This window comes from Antedon mediterranea, chromosome 8 (assembly GCF_964355755.1).
Source record: "Antedon mediterranea chromosome 8, ecAntMedi1.1, whole genome shotgun sequence".
Taxonomy (NCBI): domain Eukaryota; kingdom Metazoa; phylum Echinodermata; class Crinoidea; order Comatulida; family Antedonidae; genus Antedon; species Antedon mediterranea.
In genome coordinates, this window is record NC_092677.1 from 6,883,186 (window position 1) to 6,901,643 (window position 18,458).

Here is an 18,458-nt window from a genome sequence, read left to right on the forward strand (position 1 = left end):
AATCCAATCACTGCTCCACCAGACTTTTAGTTCTTTTTTCTAAATATGAAGACAACTCTACTATTTCAACATGCTTCAAGTTAAACAAAAATAATTTTTAGTTTAGATTTTAGAGTTTTTATTATTTTTAAAATAATTTGTATGCACCAGTTTTATTTATTTATTGTGTAAAGTTTTTTTTTATCTTTTTTTATTTATAAAATATATTACAACAAGAATATTTCTTACAAAAAACGCTGCTCGCTTATTGTTATTGCTAAGGTCAAGTCTGGGGGTCACTTCAAGTATCCTATTACAAACAAAAACTTCAATGGACTGTTTTGATAATAATTCAATGATTATCTGACAGCGAATTATATCATGGGACTCATAAATACCAGAATGCTTTGGGATTTGTCGTTAGACTCTTTTCTCAGCCGTTTTTGGATTCAACAGGTGGTACCAATAAATTATAGTGGAGTTTCCATTTTAACAAAAATGTCAAAGTGTAGTACTATAAAGCTGCTTGATTTCATCTAATGAATGAGTCATCTCGTGTGACATAGCGGGCTAGAGCAGCAGCGTGAAAACAATAAGCCTACACCTATATCAAAAACACGGTCTGGTCATGTGGTAAAATGGTCATAAAATGGTTGTAAAGGATTGATTATGTCCGTTTAATGCTTTAATTTGTCAAAACATTATTATATAAAAGACATAAGACAAACTAATCTAATTTGTATTCCCAAGGTTATCCTTCGGCTTTCCTCCTCCTCATTCAAAATAATAAAATTACCATTGCTCTGACGTCATCCAAGACGATCTTAATTTAAAGGGCGCCACCCACTGATTTCTAGACTAACTGGTATTTTAATCCCGCATTTTACCTTGTAAATTGGGCATCGGAAATTGTAATTACAGTTTTCTTTACTTGGAGCTAGTAGAAGTTGAGCAGACGCCAGGGAAACTTGCCAGTTGCCACGTAGAGAGCGCTCGGCATTGACGACTGTTTAGAACGGCTAGGTGGTAATATTACTAATTAATCGTTTTGAACTTTCGTCCAGTTATTGCCAATATGATGTCCAGTTTAATTGTTGGAATCGTTATATCACTCCTGTTGGAAAATGGTTATGTAAGTCGTCTTCTATTTCATCATTCAATAGAATAGCTTTCCATACAGTAGTTCGACCTACATTCGTTTGTAGAGCGTCCATTAGGGATTTTTACCTTGACCAAATTTGTTGTTTATTTTTAAATTTGCAAAAGTAAAAACATCAATATGTTCTCGATTCGATGAATATAAAGGAATCTATATTGAAAAAGTTATTTTTTAAAGGAAATCTAAACTGAAAGTCATTAAATAAAATTGGCATCAAATACAAATCAAGTTGGCAATGCCGTACAACTTCTTTTTTCGTCGTCTTAAAATTTAATAAAAATCAAAACTATTTTCCAGAAATGTGTTTTTCTGTTTAAATTATGAGTATGCGCAATTTATTTGTATATAAAATGTAGTTATTCCACCTAACATATAACATGGAACGAGTCTACTACTGTAAAAGTATGTATGTATATGTTTTCCTTGTTGGTTTTTTATATATATATTTAATTTTGTATTAATGATTTCGGCCCGATTGTTCTATATGTGTTCTGTAAAAATTACTTTTTAAACGCGACGTTCTACAAGCCATAAGCCACAATATACATTAGGTCTATCTACTTCATCATCAATCACAGGGCCTAATCAAAACATACACTAAAAGCAATTGCAAAGGTTATAAACTCGAGATCAAGGTTGTAATTTAATAGGTGCAACAAGTTTGCTTGCTTCAGGGTGGGTCACATCATATGCACATACGTATAGAGGCTACACTAGGCTACTACTGCACATCGTACGAACAAGAACATACACATTTGAAGTCTTAAAAAATGTTTTTTTATGTTTTTTTACATTATTTATTTTTTTAAATGGCAAGTGAATTCATCATCTCTTTTGTACATACTTGTATTCTGGTTCTAGTTGGTCCCAAAGTTATAATAAACGAACATTTGTATAATTTTTTCTTGAAATACAAAATGAAAAATTATCACCAATTACTGCATCAATCATTACGCTAATAAAAGCTTCATATATAAACCAATCAAATTTGAATGTAACGGTTAGGCCTAAAACAGAAACAGATTATACCAACGATAAGTAATAGTTAAATTATGTTTAGGATCTTTTTATGCATGTTTTCAATAATGTTTCATCATACTGTCAACTCGAATTAAACTTTCAGGCAGCCGAAAAAGAGCTGGTGATAACGAAGAAAGTTTCCTTTGATATCACCATTGGCCGCAGACCAATCGGCACAATCGTTATAGGCCTCTTTGGTCAAGTGGTTCCAAAAACGGTTGCAAATTTTGCAGCTCTTGCTTTGAAAGGTGGAAAAGAAGGATACCAAGGGTCAAAATTGCACCGTGTATCGAAAGGGTTTATCATTCAAGGTAACGTAATAGTTATAAAATTGAATTGTTGCGAGTTGTAGCCCAATGTATGTCTATTCATTATTACTTAGGCCTACTTACTTAAGTATTAATCAAAAGGCAAATTACTAAAATGAAAAAAAAATAAAAATCAGTGGCTCGATCAAATACAATTATCAAAAAGTTAAAACAAAATTGCAGTGTTAGCAGTGCTAGTCTATTATTAAATAATATTACAAACGTCAGGTATCAATCATTCATTTACACTGGTGTTTTGAAAAACATAATCGCTGAAGACTAATTAAACTAACTACATATAGCATTCTTCTGTTGTGAGTACTGTAAATGCATTACAGCAATGGTGATATTGTGATGAACAAACTCAGGCGTTCATAGAGAATGAAATGTTGTAAAACAAACAATCTGATACCAGTTGTCTATGTTCGATACGGTCTACTAGCATAGTATCCGTGTCTAACCAAATTTCCAACTAGTTATTTTCCATTTTATGGGCAACCTAGTTAAACGCTGCAATCTTTTGCAATTGTAATGGAACTATAGAATTTAATATCGGCCTTTCTATTAATATTGATGTTAATCATGTTGTTTTCTACAATTTTCACTTCATGCGGGGTATTCACTGAAGTTTCTCATTAAACCATCTTGGATACACTAGTCAGCCAGAAACATAAATGAATTCAACTGTTCGAAGGTCAAAATATTCTTATAAATATAAGGTAGATCTCTCAGAAACGCAAACAAAATATCCCAAATTAAATGTAGAACAGAAAGATTTAAGAAATCCACACTCCCATTCCTGATTAACAATGACATTATAGTGCAATAATATATATAATTATATGAAATTCTTAATTTTGATAGGCCTACGGATAATTAATAATTTTACTCGCAGTTTTTAAATTTGTAATTGTATATTCTTTATTTTTTTTTTTGATGAATTTATGTGTATATATATATTTTTATATTAGATGGTTGTGTAATTTTGCTCGTTTTTGATAAATATCTTTGTAAATTTGTAATTGTATATTCTTTATTTTTTTTTTAATGCATTTTGTATATATAATATATATATATATTTTTATAATGGATGTTTGTGTAAATCTTGCTCGTTTTTGATATATTTTTTATGTTTATGTTACTGGACGCAATTCAGTTTTGTACTGCCATGTCTTTGTTTTTAATAAACCAGAATAAATAAAAAAAAAAAAAAAATGTCATTGTCTATTAAAAACTTATAACTAATTTGATTGCTTTTCCTTGAAAATTATGTTATCTTCCTGTCTAGAATAATTGAGAACGGCACTTGAATTTCACATGACTACTTTTTACGCATTTTATTAATTTTAATTTAAAACTAAAGGATATGTAGATGCTTCAAACTAAATGTTTATCAGTGGCAGTTCAATTTGTGGGGGAGGGGTGGTTTTGGCATGACCGTAAACATTATTACATGAATATTCCCTCCGAAACATCTTATGCGCTCTGAGAAAAATAACATTTTGTCACAAGAAAGCGAGTTTTCTAAAAACGGTCCTTCATGAAACTCAAGAAGAAACATTTTGGCACACATTTTCTAAAAATAAAGTAGGCCACAAACACAAATTACTACTATCCTCACAAATATTGTAAGTAATCTCTGATAATCTATCCTCTATATTTTCATTAAACAGAGTTTTGTTAAAAACTCTGGAAACACAAGTTTCAAAAACATGATAAAACGCTATGTACAGGTATTTAGATTTTATTCCTTGAAAATGAATTAATTTTCTTGTCTGACATTACTCATTATCTCTATAACAATATTTCCTGTTTTTGCCCAAAGGTGGTGACTTCGTCAATGAAGATGGTAGCGGAAGTACGAGTATTTATGGGAAATTCTTCAAAGACGAAAACTTTGACTTGAAGCATTACGGACCAGGATGGGTTGCTATGGCAAACGCCGGTAAGTATATACTATGGGATTTCGACTAGACTATAAAGCTTTCCTATGGGAATTTATTGTATCAAAAGGCAACCTACTATAATTGAACGTGTCTTAAAATGAGGTTATAAATATGATAAACTAATAAAAACCAGCCGAGTCCGGTGTGCCAAGCGAGTGCGTTATCAGCTACAATACATTTATCATAAAACAAAAAAGTGGTAGAACTAGGCCTTCAATTACCGTAGTTTTTGAATTGAAAATTTGCAACAACAAACCACGTATACATTAGGCCTATGCATCAGCTTCTACGGCTAGCAATGTGCAAATGAATTCGTTTGTAATTGACAGTTAAATAATCGCATAGGAATATTTAGGGGAAATAATGTACAGTTTGCAACTCTATAATTGCAATATTATTTCTATTCTACAAACTTTCTCCAGGCCCAAACACAAACGGAAACCAGTTCTATATAACCTGTGATCGGATGCCTTCATTAGACGATCAAAACGTCGTTTTCGGAGTAATCACAGAGGGTCTTGATGTCCTACGAACGATTCAAGAAGTCGAAGTAGATGAAAATGACGCTCCCAAAGAAGACGTGATAATTGATGCTTCTAGGGTGAACACTGTAATGGTAAAACTGATTTATGTAAGTGAATCATATCCTCATGGAAATCAATTCCAGTCACTGCACAGATGCCAAATATACACCCTGTATAGTGTACAAATAGGCGTAATTAATTCAAGCTCTATCTACACTATCATACTTTATGTGATGTGCCCATATATTGACATGATGATGTCATATCTTACCATATTTAAGCATACCAGTACCATATTTGGGCACATCACACTCCTTTTGCCGAACTAGTTTGATTAGACAGAGCTTTAATTTGACTGGGAAAAATACTATCAACCACCGACAACAGCGCAATACTGAGTACAGTTTGTTGGACATTTCTGTAAGTAGAGGCAGAAAGGCCTCAGTAAATATGCAAGCTCCGACGCATTCATTCAGTGTTTTCAAACTACATTTTTCTGGCGATAGTAACGATTAAAATTACTACATACTAAGTTCAACCTATCTACTTTATGCTGTACATTTGGCCCTACGATAATGTATTTATGATATCTTATAGGCCTAATGGTCAACTTATTGTATTAATAATAATTCTCGCTTTCCTCTTCTCATCATCATGTTTGCATAACTGCTAAGTGTTATTCTGTATAAAACGTGTAATTCTCCTTTTCGACAGGATGATCGTGAGTATGCAGCTATGGTGACAAAGAAAGTGTTTTTGGACATCACTATAGATGGCGAACTGGAAGGCCGGATCGTAATAGGTTTGTTTGGCGATGTTGCACCAAAGACGGTTGCCAACTTCGTGGCGCTCGCGGCTGAGAAAAGAGAAAAGGAAGGATATAGGACCAGTATCTTTCATCGAATAATAAAAGGATTCATGATGCAAGGTGAATATAAGGGTTGCTGTCAAAGTCATCTCATACATTATATCGAATTTGATTTCATAGATGGTCTTTTTTATCATTTTATGAGTGTGGGAAGAACGCAAGCCAGCCGGGACGGACCAGTAAACAGCAATCGAGTGGGATATTTCCCCAGGCCCGTATCCAGGGGGGGTGCGTTGGGTGCAGACGCACCCCCCCAAGTCCCAAAAGGTCCACTATTTCCTCGGTTGGTATTTTTTCTTGTCTTGTTTAACTAAAGACAATATCATTATATATATACAAAATTTACATTATCAATGGTATACAAACAAAAATATGCTAATATAAAATGAAAAAATACCGGTAATTAAATTACGGAATCTGAACTGACTACAAACTCGATGTAAAACATGCGCAGTCGATCATGTGACGACAAGCAATAGCTTAGCGCTTCATGTACGCGGTACGCGGTAAAGTGTTTGCTGGAGAAATACAGACAACTTAACCGGCGGTAAAGACGTGTCTGGAAATACAGACACTATCGAATACGGCGCCTAAACAAGGGAAGGCCAACTCAGACAGCGTCGTCGGGGAGCCTAGCCCCGTTCGCGTTCACTTCATATAGCTTCAGCGCCTAGAAAACCACGACGTTCCATTGACCGTGAGAGTACGTCAGAGGGCTAATATGCACTTTTATGCATTCATTATTGCCAGCGATCTAACTTACTACTAAACATTAGCTAGGTACGCACTTGTCTGGCGGTATCCCTTTGTACGAATCGTTCAACGTTGGGTCGAGACGCGTGATATCAAGTTTCATCCAGGGACCAAAATGTGTAATGTAGTTATTTTCCAGACGAAGTTTACCGACGGTTACCGAAGGGAACACGTGTACTTTTTGTCGGGGAATATAATATACAGTAAAAAGCGTTCGCGTTCACTTCGTAGCTAGCTTCAGCGCCTAGAAAACCGCGACGTTTCATTGACCGTGAGAGTACGTCAGAGTGATATTATGCACTTTATATGCATTCATTATTGCCAGCGATCTAACTTACTACTAAACAATAGCTAGGTACGCACTTGTCTGGCGGTATCCCTTTGTACGAATCGTTCAACGTTGGGTCGAGACGCGTGATATCAAGTTTCATCCAGGGACCAAAATGTGTAATGTGTTATTTTCCAGGCGAAGTTTACCGACGGTTACGTCGTGTACTGCGTCGACGTACGCTACACTACAGCAAAAACGAATTATGTTAATTGTTCGTTTGTTCACCAATTTTTTAATTTACAAGTAACCTTCTGTACCGTGAGGCATCTAAAATAAATTTTTCATCCATTACTAAACAAAAAAACATGCCATTTTCGCTTAGCCAACATTATAGCTATAGTTATTACATTTTCAATATCCTGTATGTCATGAATTTCTCACCACTCGGAAGTCCAGATGGTACGCATGCATACACCTGGGAGGAATAAACTTTTTTCCCCGACTGAAAAAGGTCTACGCTTGCGTTTTTTAAGCCTCTAGGCCTGATGTTTCCAAAGTATAAAATGCAATTTTTTGAAGACCTGCAGCTCTAGTTTTAAACATTTTCTTAGCTCAGCCCCAACAATAAAGCTGGTCATATTTCGAAGAACAAGAAGTACATTTTCCGGGACCTAACATCTCTATTTTTCAAACATTTATTAGCTCAGTCACAACCCATGATAGGGACTTTTTCATGTTTTGAAGTATAATAAGTCCAATTTCCGGGACCTCCAACTCTATTTTTCTAAATTTTCTTTGAACTTTTATTTTTTAAATTGAAAAATATGGATTGAAACAGTCATCGCGCATCGTTATTTTGCACGCAGTATTTTATTTATGCATTATAAAAAATGGAAAAAATGGCTACCCTAAATCTGATTAAAAAGACCTCAAATGACGCTAGAACGCGTTGCTTCCCCTGGACCCCCACCGGGGCCCTTGGCCCTCAGCCTAGTGATGCTCGCTTCGCTCGCATAGCCCCCTCGTCGGGGAATGTAGCCCCCGCGTCGGGAAGGTCCTGGCGCCACCCCTGCTGAGTTGGCCTCATCATGAGAGCCTTAAGTTCTGGTGTCCATCTTTCAACTAGCCCGAGCCACAACAGAGAGTCTTACATCAGTCTTTAGAACGTCAAATAACGCAAATTTTTCCAGGGACTTCGGCCCCTGGACCCTGACCGGGGGCCCTTGGCGGCCCCCTGGCCCCCAGCCATTGTTGCTCGCTTCGCTCGCACCCCCCCATTATAAATGCTGCATACGGGCCTGTTTCCCCTAATTATTTATCTACCTATTAATTAACATCAACAATTAACAGCTTTACATTGTGTCTGTATATTTTAGGAGGTGATTTTACAGATGGAAATGGTTATGGCGGCAGAAGTATATACGGCGAATCATTTCCAGATGAAAATTTCATATTAGATCATTATGGACCCGGATGGGTTGCTATGGCAAATGCAGGTTTGTAACATCACATGACCAAATAATATAAAACAGTTTTAATAGTGAAAATGTTGAGAAAGAATAATAGAATCAAATACATTATATATTTAGTTATGAAATCTACATATTAGTACTGTATAAATTCGTTGTGTTAATTTATCGACAGGCCCAGACACAAATGGTTCTCAGTTTTACATCATAACAGTACCGACACACTGGCTGGACGGAACGCATACTGTGTTTGGTAAGGTGCTCGAAGGTATGGATGTGGTAGAGGCAATGGAAAACGTAGAAACAGATGCTAACGATCGACCAATCAAAGACGTTGGTATATTTGACTGTGGAGTGATTGAAGTGGACGAACCATTTGAAGTTGAGAAATTATGACATGATCCAGAAAGCGGTTTTTTTAATCAAGAATTGACAACATGGAGTGACACAACGCGCGCGTTTCGATATTGATAAAAATGTATGACTTTTACGCGCGCGAACTTATTGTCTCAATGATATTATATAAGCATACAATACCTTGATTAATAGTCGAATTAAAATGTTCGTGTACATTTGTATTAGGCATACCATGATTTATCATAGAATAGATAGGGTACAGACGTATCTTCTTGACTCGTAATCTATTTGGCTTTCTGAGCACAAATTATCTCACAAGATATGATCGGCTCTGGTTCACTAGAGTTAACACCGACAGACGACAAAAAGGTGGTAAAACAAGTTTCAAAACTGACCTCCGGAAATAGAACTAACGATGGCTGTATTTTTAATTAACTGAATCCTCTCACGTGTCTTTGAAATAAGGTATAGCTCGATCACTTATCAAGACGCTCATGTGTTCATCTTGTTTCGGTAAATATGTATATGAATTGATGTAAGAATATGAGTAGACCGATTATATAAAAATAGCACAATATTAACTACTACTTTTCCAGACATATCGTAAAGTACGTTGACATACATTGTAATATTATCCATTCGCTCACTCAGTGGTATGCCCTACATATGTTTTTAATTAAATACCGATCACTGACCTATTAATAGTACCTCTTTTGTACAAACATTTTGTTGATGTTTATTTTGATATAATCGAGAATATTAAATTGTAATAACTTAAGATGGCTACACTGTATAAATCCTTTCTTTTCTGTTTATTGTAATTTGTTTAATTTAATTTGAAATTTGCATAGGCCTAATTCTGTCGGATAATGATATCTATAATTTACATTCCTTCTTACTCTGAAAACTTAGATAATTTTATAATAATCTAAAATATATTGTGAACTGTTATCATATCTATGACCTAAATTGTAAATATTAATTCCAACACAATTTTATTTATATCGTCTTCAACATTTTCAGTCAAAACTACCCTCGATCTTAAGTGTTACGTTCCAGACGTTCTATGACCTCGCTGAATTAGTAAACGGAAATAATTGTAGAGAAAATTTGACACCGACTTAGCAGCAACGACGCGACTTGCCACGTTGTACCCAAGCAAACCTCCTAGGGTTGAATTAAGTCCCACATCACTCCACCATCCGTCTTAGACCAACCAAGATGTACTCAACAATGTCGGCTTCACTGCTTGTCTGTTTGCTTTCAATTCTCAATGTTATTAACGTAAGTAGTTATATAATTTGTCAGTTATCATTTCCTTTACTAATGTTTATTAACCAGAATTAAATGTATATATAGGCCTACATAATAGAGAATATGCTATTATATTATGATCAACAAGGTCGACTTCCTTCGTAATTAGGCAATCTACCATTTTAACCTATTATATTCCTATTCATACAAATTAAATGTGCAGGTTAATACTTAATGTAAAACCACTGTTAATAAAAATATTTTTAACTGTCAGAAGTTTATTCTAAGCGTCTTTATAAAGTATTACTGTAGGCTTGTTTCTATTGGTCTAATGTGTAACAAAAGACAGCTACGTGGCAAGGTCAACAACATTCTTTGGAGTTGTTGTTTTTTATAAATTAGAAACAGGCCCTTTAACTTTTAATAATGTTTGTGAACATTATTAATATATTTTATTAAAACAATTCACTGATATTACTAGCCAACTTGGTGCGATACGTTTGGTTTTAACAACAACCTCCCTGAGTATTGATAGTAAAGTCATACCGGGTTTCATAACACGATAGCCCCTGTTCTATCGAACAGGTGTAATAAATACTGAACTTTTTACAGAGGTCATTTGACTACTGTGAAATTACTGGAATACAGAAGAACTGTAATTACAGTAGTTTTTAGTATTACTCATCCATTATAAAACCAATTCCTACTTTCATTCCTGAATATCATTGAGATTCCTTATTCTATCGACTTCAAATTAATAAAGCAGATGTATAAAACGGGAAAAACTCAAAACCTCATTTGAACACTAATAAAAACTAAAATGTAGGCCCCTATAGGACTGACAGGCAAGCCGGTGGTAGACCAACAGGTTTCTTATAGAACGATTTATCTTTCGAAAATGTTCTTCTTCAAACACTTTTGAATGATGTCCACCCATTCATCCTAAAAAGGAAAGCTGAATTAGCAACGTGGAAGTTTCAATTCCCGTTGGATTTCCCTCGGAATTCTAGCTTCTCTGAGGTGAAGACAAAACGTGTATGATTTATGGAAGTAGCAGTTGAACCCATTAAAAGTATAGGGTTTAAAAATAATTTAAGTTTTAATATGGTTGCCTTTCAAATACCGGGTGTTACAGTTGTATTCTTGAAGCTTCCTGGCGGCGGCAAGATGAAATCATTATCAGCATACCGTGATGATTGATACCAATACGAATACGAATACGAATAGAACTTTATTGCAATCAAACGAAAGATTGAAGTTTAACAAAAGCGTTTCACTCAGAAAAATAAAATGCAATATAAAAATATAAAAGACATTTAGAAAGGTAGAACATACAATCAAAATATTAAAACAAAATTAAAATTAAATATCACTTATTATAAAAACAATAAATATATATTCAAAATGTTAAAAACAAGTTTAACTGAAAACATCAGAATATTGATATATATAATATAATCACAAAATGCACAGAACATGAATTCTAAATCGCCCGGTGATATACTGACATTTAATTAATTAATTTAAACGATAAAGATGAGGAAATCTATGAGAATGAGAAAAGTATTCATATACAGACAAAATGAATATAGTTAAACTGTTTGTTTATTTGTTTGACAGGCAAGGGAACAAGTTGTAACTGCAACTCAGGCCGTCACTATGAACATAGACATCGGAGGCAAGAAGGCAGGACCTATCAAAATTGCCTTATTTGGGAATGAGGTACCAAAAACGGTGAAGAACTTTGTCTCGCTGGCGGAGAAAGGTGGAAAGGAGGGCTACAAGGGTTCCCAGTTTCATAGAGTAGTCAAGGATTTTATGATCCAAGGTAAGCTAGCCTAACCGTACACTTTCAATACACATATTATTAACATTTAAATTACAGTATTTCATTGAGAACGTATCCATCTTTTTTCCGAAGATCAATTTTCAAACTAGTCCTGAACACTAGACCTGGATTATGACAAATGTATGACTAATCCTACCTAAGCAACAAAGCAAATATATAAAATAATATTGTTGATGTTTAATGCCGCCATGTAGCAATTCTGGCTACGCGCTTGTCATCTTCAAAATCTTTTTCATCATCACAAACATTATTGTATCCTATCGTCAGCATGGTACTGTCAATTATGAACTTGTAATACTATAGTATTTGGTTTGAATTTAGGTGGAGACTTTTTAACAGATGATGGAACAGGAAGTACGAGCATTTACGGCAAATACTTCGATGACGAAAACTTCAACTTGAAACATTATGAAGCCGGCTGGATTGCAATGGCAAATATAGGTTCGTTGTTGTAATCTACTTATAACTTTATAAGAGTATTTTTTCAGTTTGATAGTCAAACAGACAGATACTGACTGACAGAGATTGAGACCGACATGTTTCCTATCTTCATTTGGTTCGTTAGTACAAACAAGGTTTATCATCGTCTTGTGTATGAACTATTGATCGACTAACTAACCAACAGGGACCGATTGACACAGACTGACTGGCTAACAGTGACTGACTGACCAAACTAAGACTGATCCGACATTTTGAATTGTGGCTGGTATACGATGTATACACTCATTCTCGTTTTACAAACATTTCGGGTTTTCTAAAACCATGTATATGTTAAATTAAGTTCAAATAAAAACAGTACAAAGTATATTGTATTACCTTAATTTTCGGCTGCAACCTCAACAAGGCTTGAACGTGTCAATGGTTACGTTGTCGAGTGATCTTAATTTGCATTCAAATGCTTTCACGTGTCTGAGTTTTACTTACTTGTTTGGATTACATTCATACATTTAATTATTATACACATTTTCATATTACCAGACACTATTTGGAGCCAGTAAAAACTACTATACTATACTTTCTATTAAATGATTCAAATAGCATACTTTCCTTTTTAATGCGGTATAGGTCCGGATACGAACGGTCACCAGTTCTACATCATCACCAAGCCCACTGATTGGCTGAATGGCCGTAACGTTGTCTTCGGAAAAGTTATTGAAGGCTTGGATGTCGTCAATGAAATTTCGTCACTGAAGACCAACGACAAAGGCAAACCTTTGGAAAAGGTCACCATCGCAGACTCTAAAGTCTCCAAGAGCAACATGGAAGTCACTTACGTAAATAATTCTTGCATTTGTTCTATAGGCCTAATGTGAAAGCTAAATAAATCTGTTTATTTAAAATAATTTCTGTCCAAAACTGTTTACATTTAAACTCTGACCTATTATATATATTTCAGGATGATGGAGAGGTCGATGCATTAGTTACCAAAAAGGCGTTCATGGATATTAGCATAGGAGGAGAACCAAAAGGCAAAATCGTGATCGGTCTTTGTGAAAAAGTAGCACCGAAAACTATTAAAAACTTCGAAGCTTTCTTAACAAATCCCACAATCAAAGAAGGTTACAAGGGTAGTATATTCCATCGTGTTATTGCAGACTTCATGATTCAAGGTAAGATGTCCATCAAAGAGAAGTTCCACGTTTAGTTGAGTTATCGACATTCATTTCACTCAAAGATATTTAGCTGTGATGTGACATCATCTAGAAAACAATAACTCTTTGCTAACAAGCCTATGGCCCCTTATCTGAAATGAAGGTGAAACGTTTGGTCCGTTAAAAGTGCACGACGTTGAGTTTTGTGTATCTGATTATACTGTACATCACAAAAGTGTTTTTTCCACGTAGACAAATTGCTTATTTCTATGTTTTCTGTTGTTTCTCAGGTGGAGACTTTTTACAAGGTAATGGTTACGGCTTCACCAGTATTTACGGAGAAGTATTCGATGATGAAAACTTTAAGCTGAAGAACTATGGCGCTGGATGGGTCGGCATGGCTAACAAAGGTAATGTGTTTACATTATAAAATGGATTCAGAATGAATAATTGTCTTCAACAATGATCAAAAAAGTTATGCTTGAATCCCTGGAATCGATATGAACTTCGGAATTCAATAGAATACACTAATGATAACAAATATTATATTTACTTAATTTAACATTTGTTTTGTCGATACAGGTGTCAATACAAACGGTTCTCAGTTTTACATAACCACAGTCAAGACGCCATGGTTGGATGGCAAACACGTTGTATTTGGTAAAATACTCGACGGTATGGATGTAGTAAGAGCGATCGAATCTAACCCAACAGACGAGAAGGATCGACCAATCAAAGAAGTTGTTATTGAGAAATGCGGAATAATTGAAATTGATGAACCGTTTACCGTTGAGAAAGCTTAACAATGCAACATACCTGTTACCCTACATTTCGGTTTGTTCTTTTTTAAAGCGGTTCACATATACATCTTCAATAAGCAAAGTTTCAAGCAAATTCAAGCAGAACTATTTGTAAAACATAAACAACTCAGTTTCATTTTAAGTACTTGTCTTCAGATAGCGAATTCCACTTTCTGGACATTAATACTAAAATGTGAACCATGATAACAAAATCATGGACAAAATTACTTTCTTGCAATAGTTGCATGCAGTAACTTACCATTTTTACCGTCCAGTTCACTGGGTATAGTCTTTGACGGCAAGATGATTAAATTATATATGATGTATGTAAATGAGACACATTCATTCAGCTGGGGTTATGCCCAGGAGTGTAGAGCTCTCTCATCTTCATATACCATATTTCAAAGTGCAAATAATATCAAGATAATAAGCTTTATCATGCAAAACAAGTGTAGATTTTTTAGACGATTTTAATTACCGATACTTTTCTACAAAAACAAATAATGTTCGTATTTTTACAATGATCTTAAATTGTCGTTTTCTTTTCATATCTTTTATAACAATTTTAATTATCAAATGCAACAAAGGTGTTTTATCTTGTTTTTGTTTTTTTCTACGTATGTAAGGATAGAGATAATAAATTGATTGTCAAAGATATAATTGTTTTTCGATTTTTATGTCCATCCATCCATCAATGAAAATGAGTTGTTAACGTACCGTCTAAATATAAATCTGTATCGAACAGAACATTCCACATTGATGAAACATTCTTGATCAAAATCATGGGGATAATGATACATTATTATGATGATGACGGTAGTGATAATTAATCCTGGGATGTAGTGATGAAGAAAATGATGCTATGGCGAAAATGTTCGTTATCACAATAATGACAGAATAAAGTAGGGCCTATGCGTAGTACGAACTACAAAGATCTAGATACTGTATTATATAAATTGAGCGAGTCATATGGTCGAGCGGTTAAGGCAGGGGCGCCGTTTACCGTACCTAAAGAGCCAACAACAACATCGGCAAGGGTTCGAGGCCGACTCGCTCCTAGTTCTGGTGGTGGAACAAGTCTTCTCGGATAAGGACTATAAACCGTAGGTCCAGTGTACACAGTTATAACCTGTGTGTACTTTAAAGAACCCAGTTCATTATTCGAAAAAGAGTAGCGGGTTACCCCGGTGAACTGGTTCACACAATAGCCCCTGTATCAGGGGGATTACCACCTATCTGATAGGACAGTGATTAATTCACTATTGGTAATCCTTGGCCACATTGCCTAAAGACATAAAATAAAAAAAATAAATAAAAATATTACTGTAATTAGGCCCTACTGTAATGCTAACGAGGGTCATAATGGTAAAACTAACAGTTTAAAGTAGGCAATACAGTACAACATATTAAATAGGCCTACCATGGAGTAAAGAATCCATGACTATACTAAATCGCCCATCGATACGATCGGTTTAATAAGATGAGAAAATCTCAGAAAATACAATTGGCTGCCAGCATGGCAAATTATTGAGGGAAAAATTCAAATGGGCTACTAACTACCGACAAAACTATGGATGAATCTAAAAAAATACATAAAAATGTAATATAATCTGCGAGATAGAAATACTGTACATCTAACAAAACGGAGAAACTGCCAGAGAAAATGTCATCTGTAACATTACAAGAAAATTCATTCTCCAGTTTATTCTCCTTTTTAATTCGCACCGTAAACATGGTTTTATTTATGTTCGAATATAAAAGACCAGTTCACCTCCAGGGCCAATTATATCGTGTATTGCAATATTTTTTTAAAGTTTTGTTTTCTCAGCTTACAAAAAGTGAAAATGATATTACGTAACGTGGTTGATTAGAACGAGGTCAAGATATTCGACTATAAATCAAAGGTGTTTCATTACTGTATCCGCTGTGGGGTACCGACTGCTACTGTTCACTCAATAGCTTAACTTTAGTTTCCTGCTTGCTCGGCAACCCAAGGCTGTCTTCATGCCACGTCGCATCGTCTTGGGGTCATCTCATTCATCGGCAATATTTTGAACCAGGGCATTATTGATAATAGCCTAAACGTCTGTAGTGGTCGTCTACATGCATGGATTGGTCTGTATAACGACCAGCTAGGACTTGTGAATTTGTCCCATGATGATGGGCAACATGCTCCATACGCTGCTTTTAATTTTAATCGTCACCATTTCAGTCATTCTCGTAAGTTGGTAAATGTAAGCTAGTTAAGTTTGTTCTTAATTTATAACAGTGCTTCATACGGCATAGTTAACTGTACTATAATATAAACTATATGTATGTGAAACGTGATCTCATCAGGGCAGTGCTATAACATTAACCTTGTTTCATTATGCTTTTAGGACCGTTAGTATGACTACAGATAGGACTATAGTTATATATAGCCCTATTTTACATAAAATCTAATTTACAGGAACTGCCTTTTTTTAGTCAAGTAGCCTACCCATTGACAACCATCTACCACATCAACACAATAAAAATAGACACACGTTTGTAAAACCATTGAGAAGAATTGATGGAATAAAAAAAAATATTCAGCTTGTCAAAACGATTAACATCCAATATCAATATCTCAAAATGTAGACAATTAAAAACATGAACAATACAGTACATATAAATATAGGCCACTTTACCACAGGCAGTATATTCTTCAATGTAATTGAAAATCCTATGGTGACATTTTATTTTCTTAATTATTTCCTTAGTTTCATTCTATATTTCCTGAATAATGTTGTATGACGCCAACACACAAATTATAAAATAAACTTTTTGTTATTCCTAGGCATCACCTGACGCCATAGTAACACATGAAGTGACCTTTGACATAAGTATTAACGGTAAGTCAGCGGGGATACTTATAATTGGACTGTTTGGAACGATTGTACCAAGAACGGTAAAGAATTTTGTGACTCTAGCTAAACGAAGCGGACGAAATGGTTACATTGGAACAAAATTTCATAGAGTTATTGAAGATTTTATAATACAGGGTAAGTAGGGTTGGCTCTCATCCGTGTGTTCTCACCAGTTGAATCGATTTTAAAACCACGCGTCTATCGCGTGGGTATTCAAAAGTAGTCATTTTGGCACATATGGCGTGTAATACTTGAGCTGGGTTTAAAATGACTGGAATACGAATACAAAAAAAAGGCAATATATAACTAGTATTTTAAAGTAAAATGTTTTTATCCTTTCGCATATATTTTTGACCGAATGAAAAAAAAGTTCAACGAAGGCTCCACGTGCCTCAATCACCTTTTAAATCCGCGCGAATTTAAAGACGATTTGAGGACACGATATCAAATCAACTGTGTCATACAAATTACGAATACATGACCTACGTTGTCATTACCAAAACGTGAAAAATGTCATACGTAGGTTACACAAATCTTACAAAATTGAAGTGTTACCTTTCTTTATGAACCTGGTAACGCATTTGTGTTACATCGATGTAACATCTCAGAACAAGCCTACAGAGGCGAGCATGTGTAAAGACTACATCAATGTACAGTGGTATTTGCACGTATCTGAAGTGTTTACGTGCATGTGAAAGCGGTGTAACTCGGCAATATTAACCTGTGTGAAACGTTTACAATATAAGATAACTATACCGTATGTATACGGCATAGTAAACATTTTTATCTCTAATTTTAAGGGGGTGATTTTGACCAAAGGGATGGCTCAGGAACTGAAAGTATTTATGGAGATTATTTCGACGACGAAAACTTTGATATGAAGCATTATGGACCTGGTTGGGTCGGCATGGCAAATAACGGTAAGTGGTTAATACTTGCGTATTGTACCTATGGTGGTGGTATAGGAAACTGTGTGGAAACTATATCTCAAGAAATAAGTGTAAAGTGTTTGCTGTGCTAATTAATACACATTAAAATTGAAACAATTTAATAATATTTTGTTATTTTTTAACTCATAGGTCCTAACACAAATGGAAACCAATTTTATATAGTCTCAAAACGAACACCTTGGTTAGACGGATCGAACGTCGTATTTGGCAAAGTTATAGAGGGGATGGACCTAGTGAAAAGCATACAAGAACTAGACACAGACAGCCGTGATTGGCCATTAGTAGATGTGCTGATTGACGACAGTATGGTGGATTATATTAGTCCTCCGTATGTTATTGAGAAATCATAGATTAAGCACACATGTATATAACAGACAATGTCAGTACAGTAATAATATAAAATAAAGTTCACATTTACGAACTTCTATTTTACGAACATAATGTAGATTCTGTTTTATTACCCCTTTTAGG

The 18,458-nt window shown here is 34.9% G+C and overlaps 3 protein-coding genes across 3 annotated transcripts; all 3 read left to right on the forward strand.

Annotated features, from left to right (window-relative positions):
- Window positions 1–921: 921 nt before the first annotated feature.
- LOC140056190 (uncharacterized) lies at window positions 922–9,504 on the forward strand. The gene is made up of 7 exons (XM_072101485.1): window positions 922–1,111; window positions 2,262–2,469; window positions 4,292–4,411; window positions 4,835–5,043; window positions 5,651–5,864; window positions 8,205–8,324; window positions 8,473–9,504. Exons 1-7 carry the CDS (start codon window positions 1,055–1,057, stop codon window positions 8,691–8,693), a joined length of 1,149 nt encoding a protein of 382 aa, XP_071957586.1. The 5' UTR covers window positions 922–1,054; the 3' UTR covers window positions 8,694–9,504.
- Window positions 9,505–9,761: 257 nt separating this feature from the next.
- Window positions 9,762–14,785, forward strand: LOC140056113 (uncharacterized). The gene is made up of 7 exons (XM_072101371.1): window positions 9,762–9,938; window positions 11,529–11,736; window positions 12,079–12,198; window positions 12,823–13,031; window positions 13,154–13,367; window positions 13,640–13,759; window positions 13,932–14,785. The coding sequence occupies exons 1-7, from the start codon at window positions 9,876–9,878 to the stop codon at window positions 14,150–14,152; spliced, it is 1,155 nt and encodes a 384-aa protein (XP_071957472.1). The 5' UTR covers window positions 9,762–9,875; the 3' UTR covers window positions 14,153–14,785.
- Window positions 14,786–15,989: 1,204 nt separating this feature from the next.
- Window positions 15,990–18,412, forward strand: LOC140056233 (peptidyl-prolyl cis-trans isomerase 6-like). Its single transcript, XM_072101531.1, has 4 exons — window positions 15,990–16,369; window positions 16,968–17,172; window positions 17,838–17,957; window positions 18,117–18,412. Exons 1-4 carry the CDS (start codon window positions 16,304–16,306, stop codon window positions 18,335–18,337), a joined length of 612 nt encoding a protein of 203 aa, XP_071957632.1. The 5' UTR covers window positions 15,990–16,303; the 3' UTR covers window positions 18,338–18,412.
- Window positions 18,413–18,458: the final 46 nt, after the last annotated feature.

Bases quoted from the DNA above. Each gene is read 5' to 3' on its own strand.
- LOC140056113 (XM_072101371.1), top strand. From the start codon at position 9,876: ATGTACTCAACAATGTCGGCTTCACTGCTTGTCTGTTTGCTTTCAATT. The intron at 9,939-11,528 runs GTAAGTAGTTAT...TTTGTTTGACAG, and splicing joins CAATTCTCAATGTTATTAAC to GCAAGGGAACAAGTTGTAAC. The intron at 12,199-12,822 runs GTTCGTTGTTGT...AATGCGGTATAG, and splicing joins GATTGCAATGGCAAATATAG to GTCCGGATACGAACGGTCAC.
- LOC140056233 (XM_072101531.1), top strand. From the start codon at position 16,304: ATGATGATGGGCAACATGCTCCATACGCTGCTTTTAATTTTAATCGTC. The intron at 16,370-16,967 runs GTAAGTTGGTAA...TGTTATTCCTAG, and splicing joins TCACCATTTCAGTCATTCTC to GCATCACCTGACGCCATAGT. The intron at 17,958-18,116 runs GTAAGTGGTTAA...TTTAACTCATAG, and splicing joins GGTCGGCATGGCAAATAACG to GTCCTAACACAAATGGAAAC.
- LOC140056190 (XM_072101485.1), top strand. From the start codon at position 1,055: ATGATGTCCAGTTTAATTGTTGGAATCGTTATATCACTCCTGTTGGAA. The intron at 5,044-5,650 runs GTAAGTGAATCA...CCTTTTCGACAG, and splicing joins TAATGGTAAAACTGATTTAT to GATGATCGTGAGTATGCAGC. The intron at 5,865-8,204 runs GTGAATATAAGG...TGTATATTTTAG, and splicing joins AAAAGGATTCATGATGCAAG to GAGGTGATTTTACAGATGGA.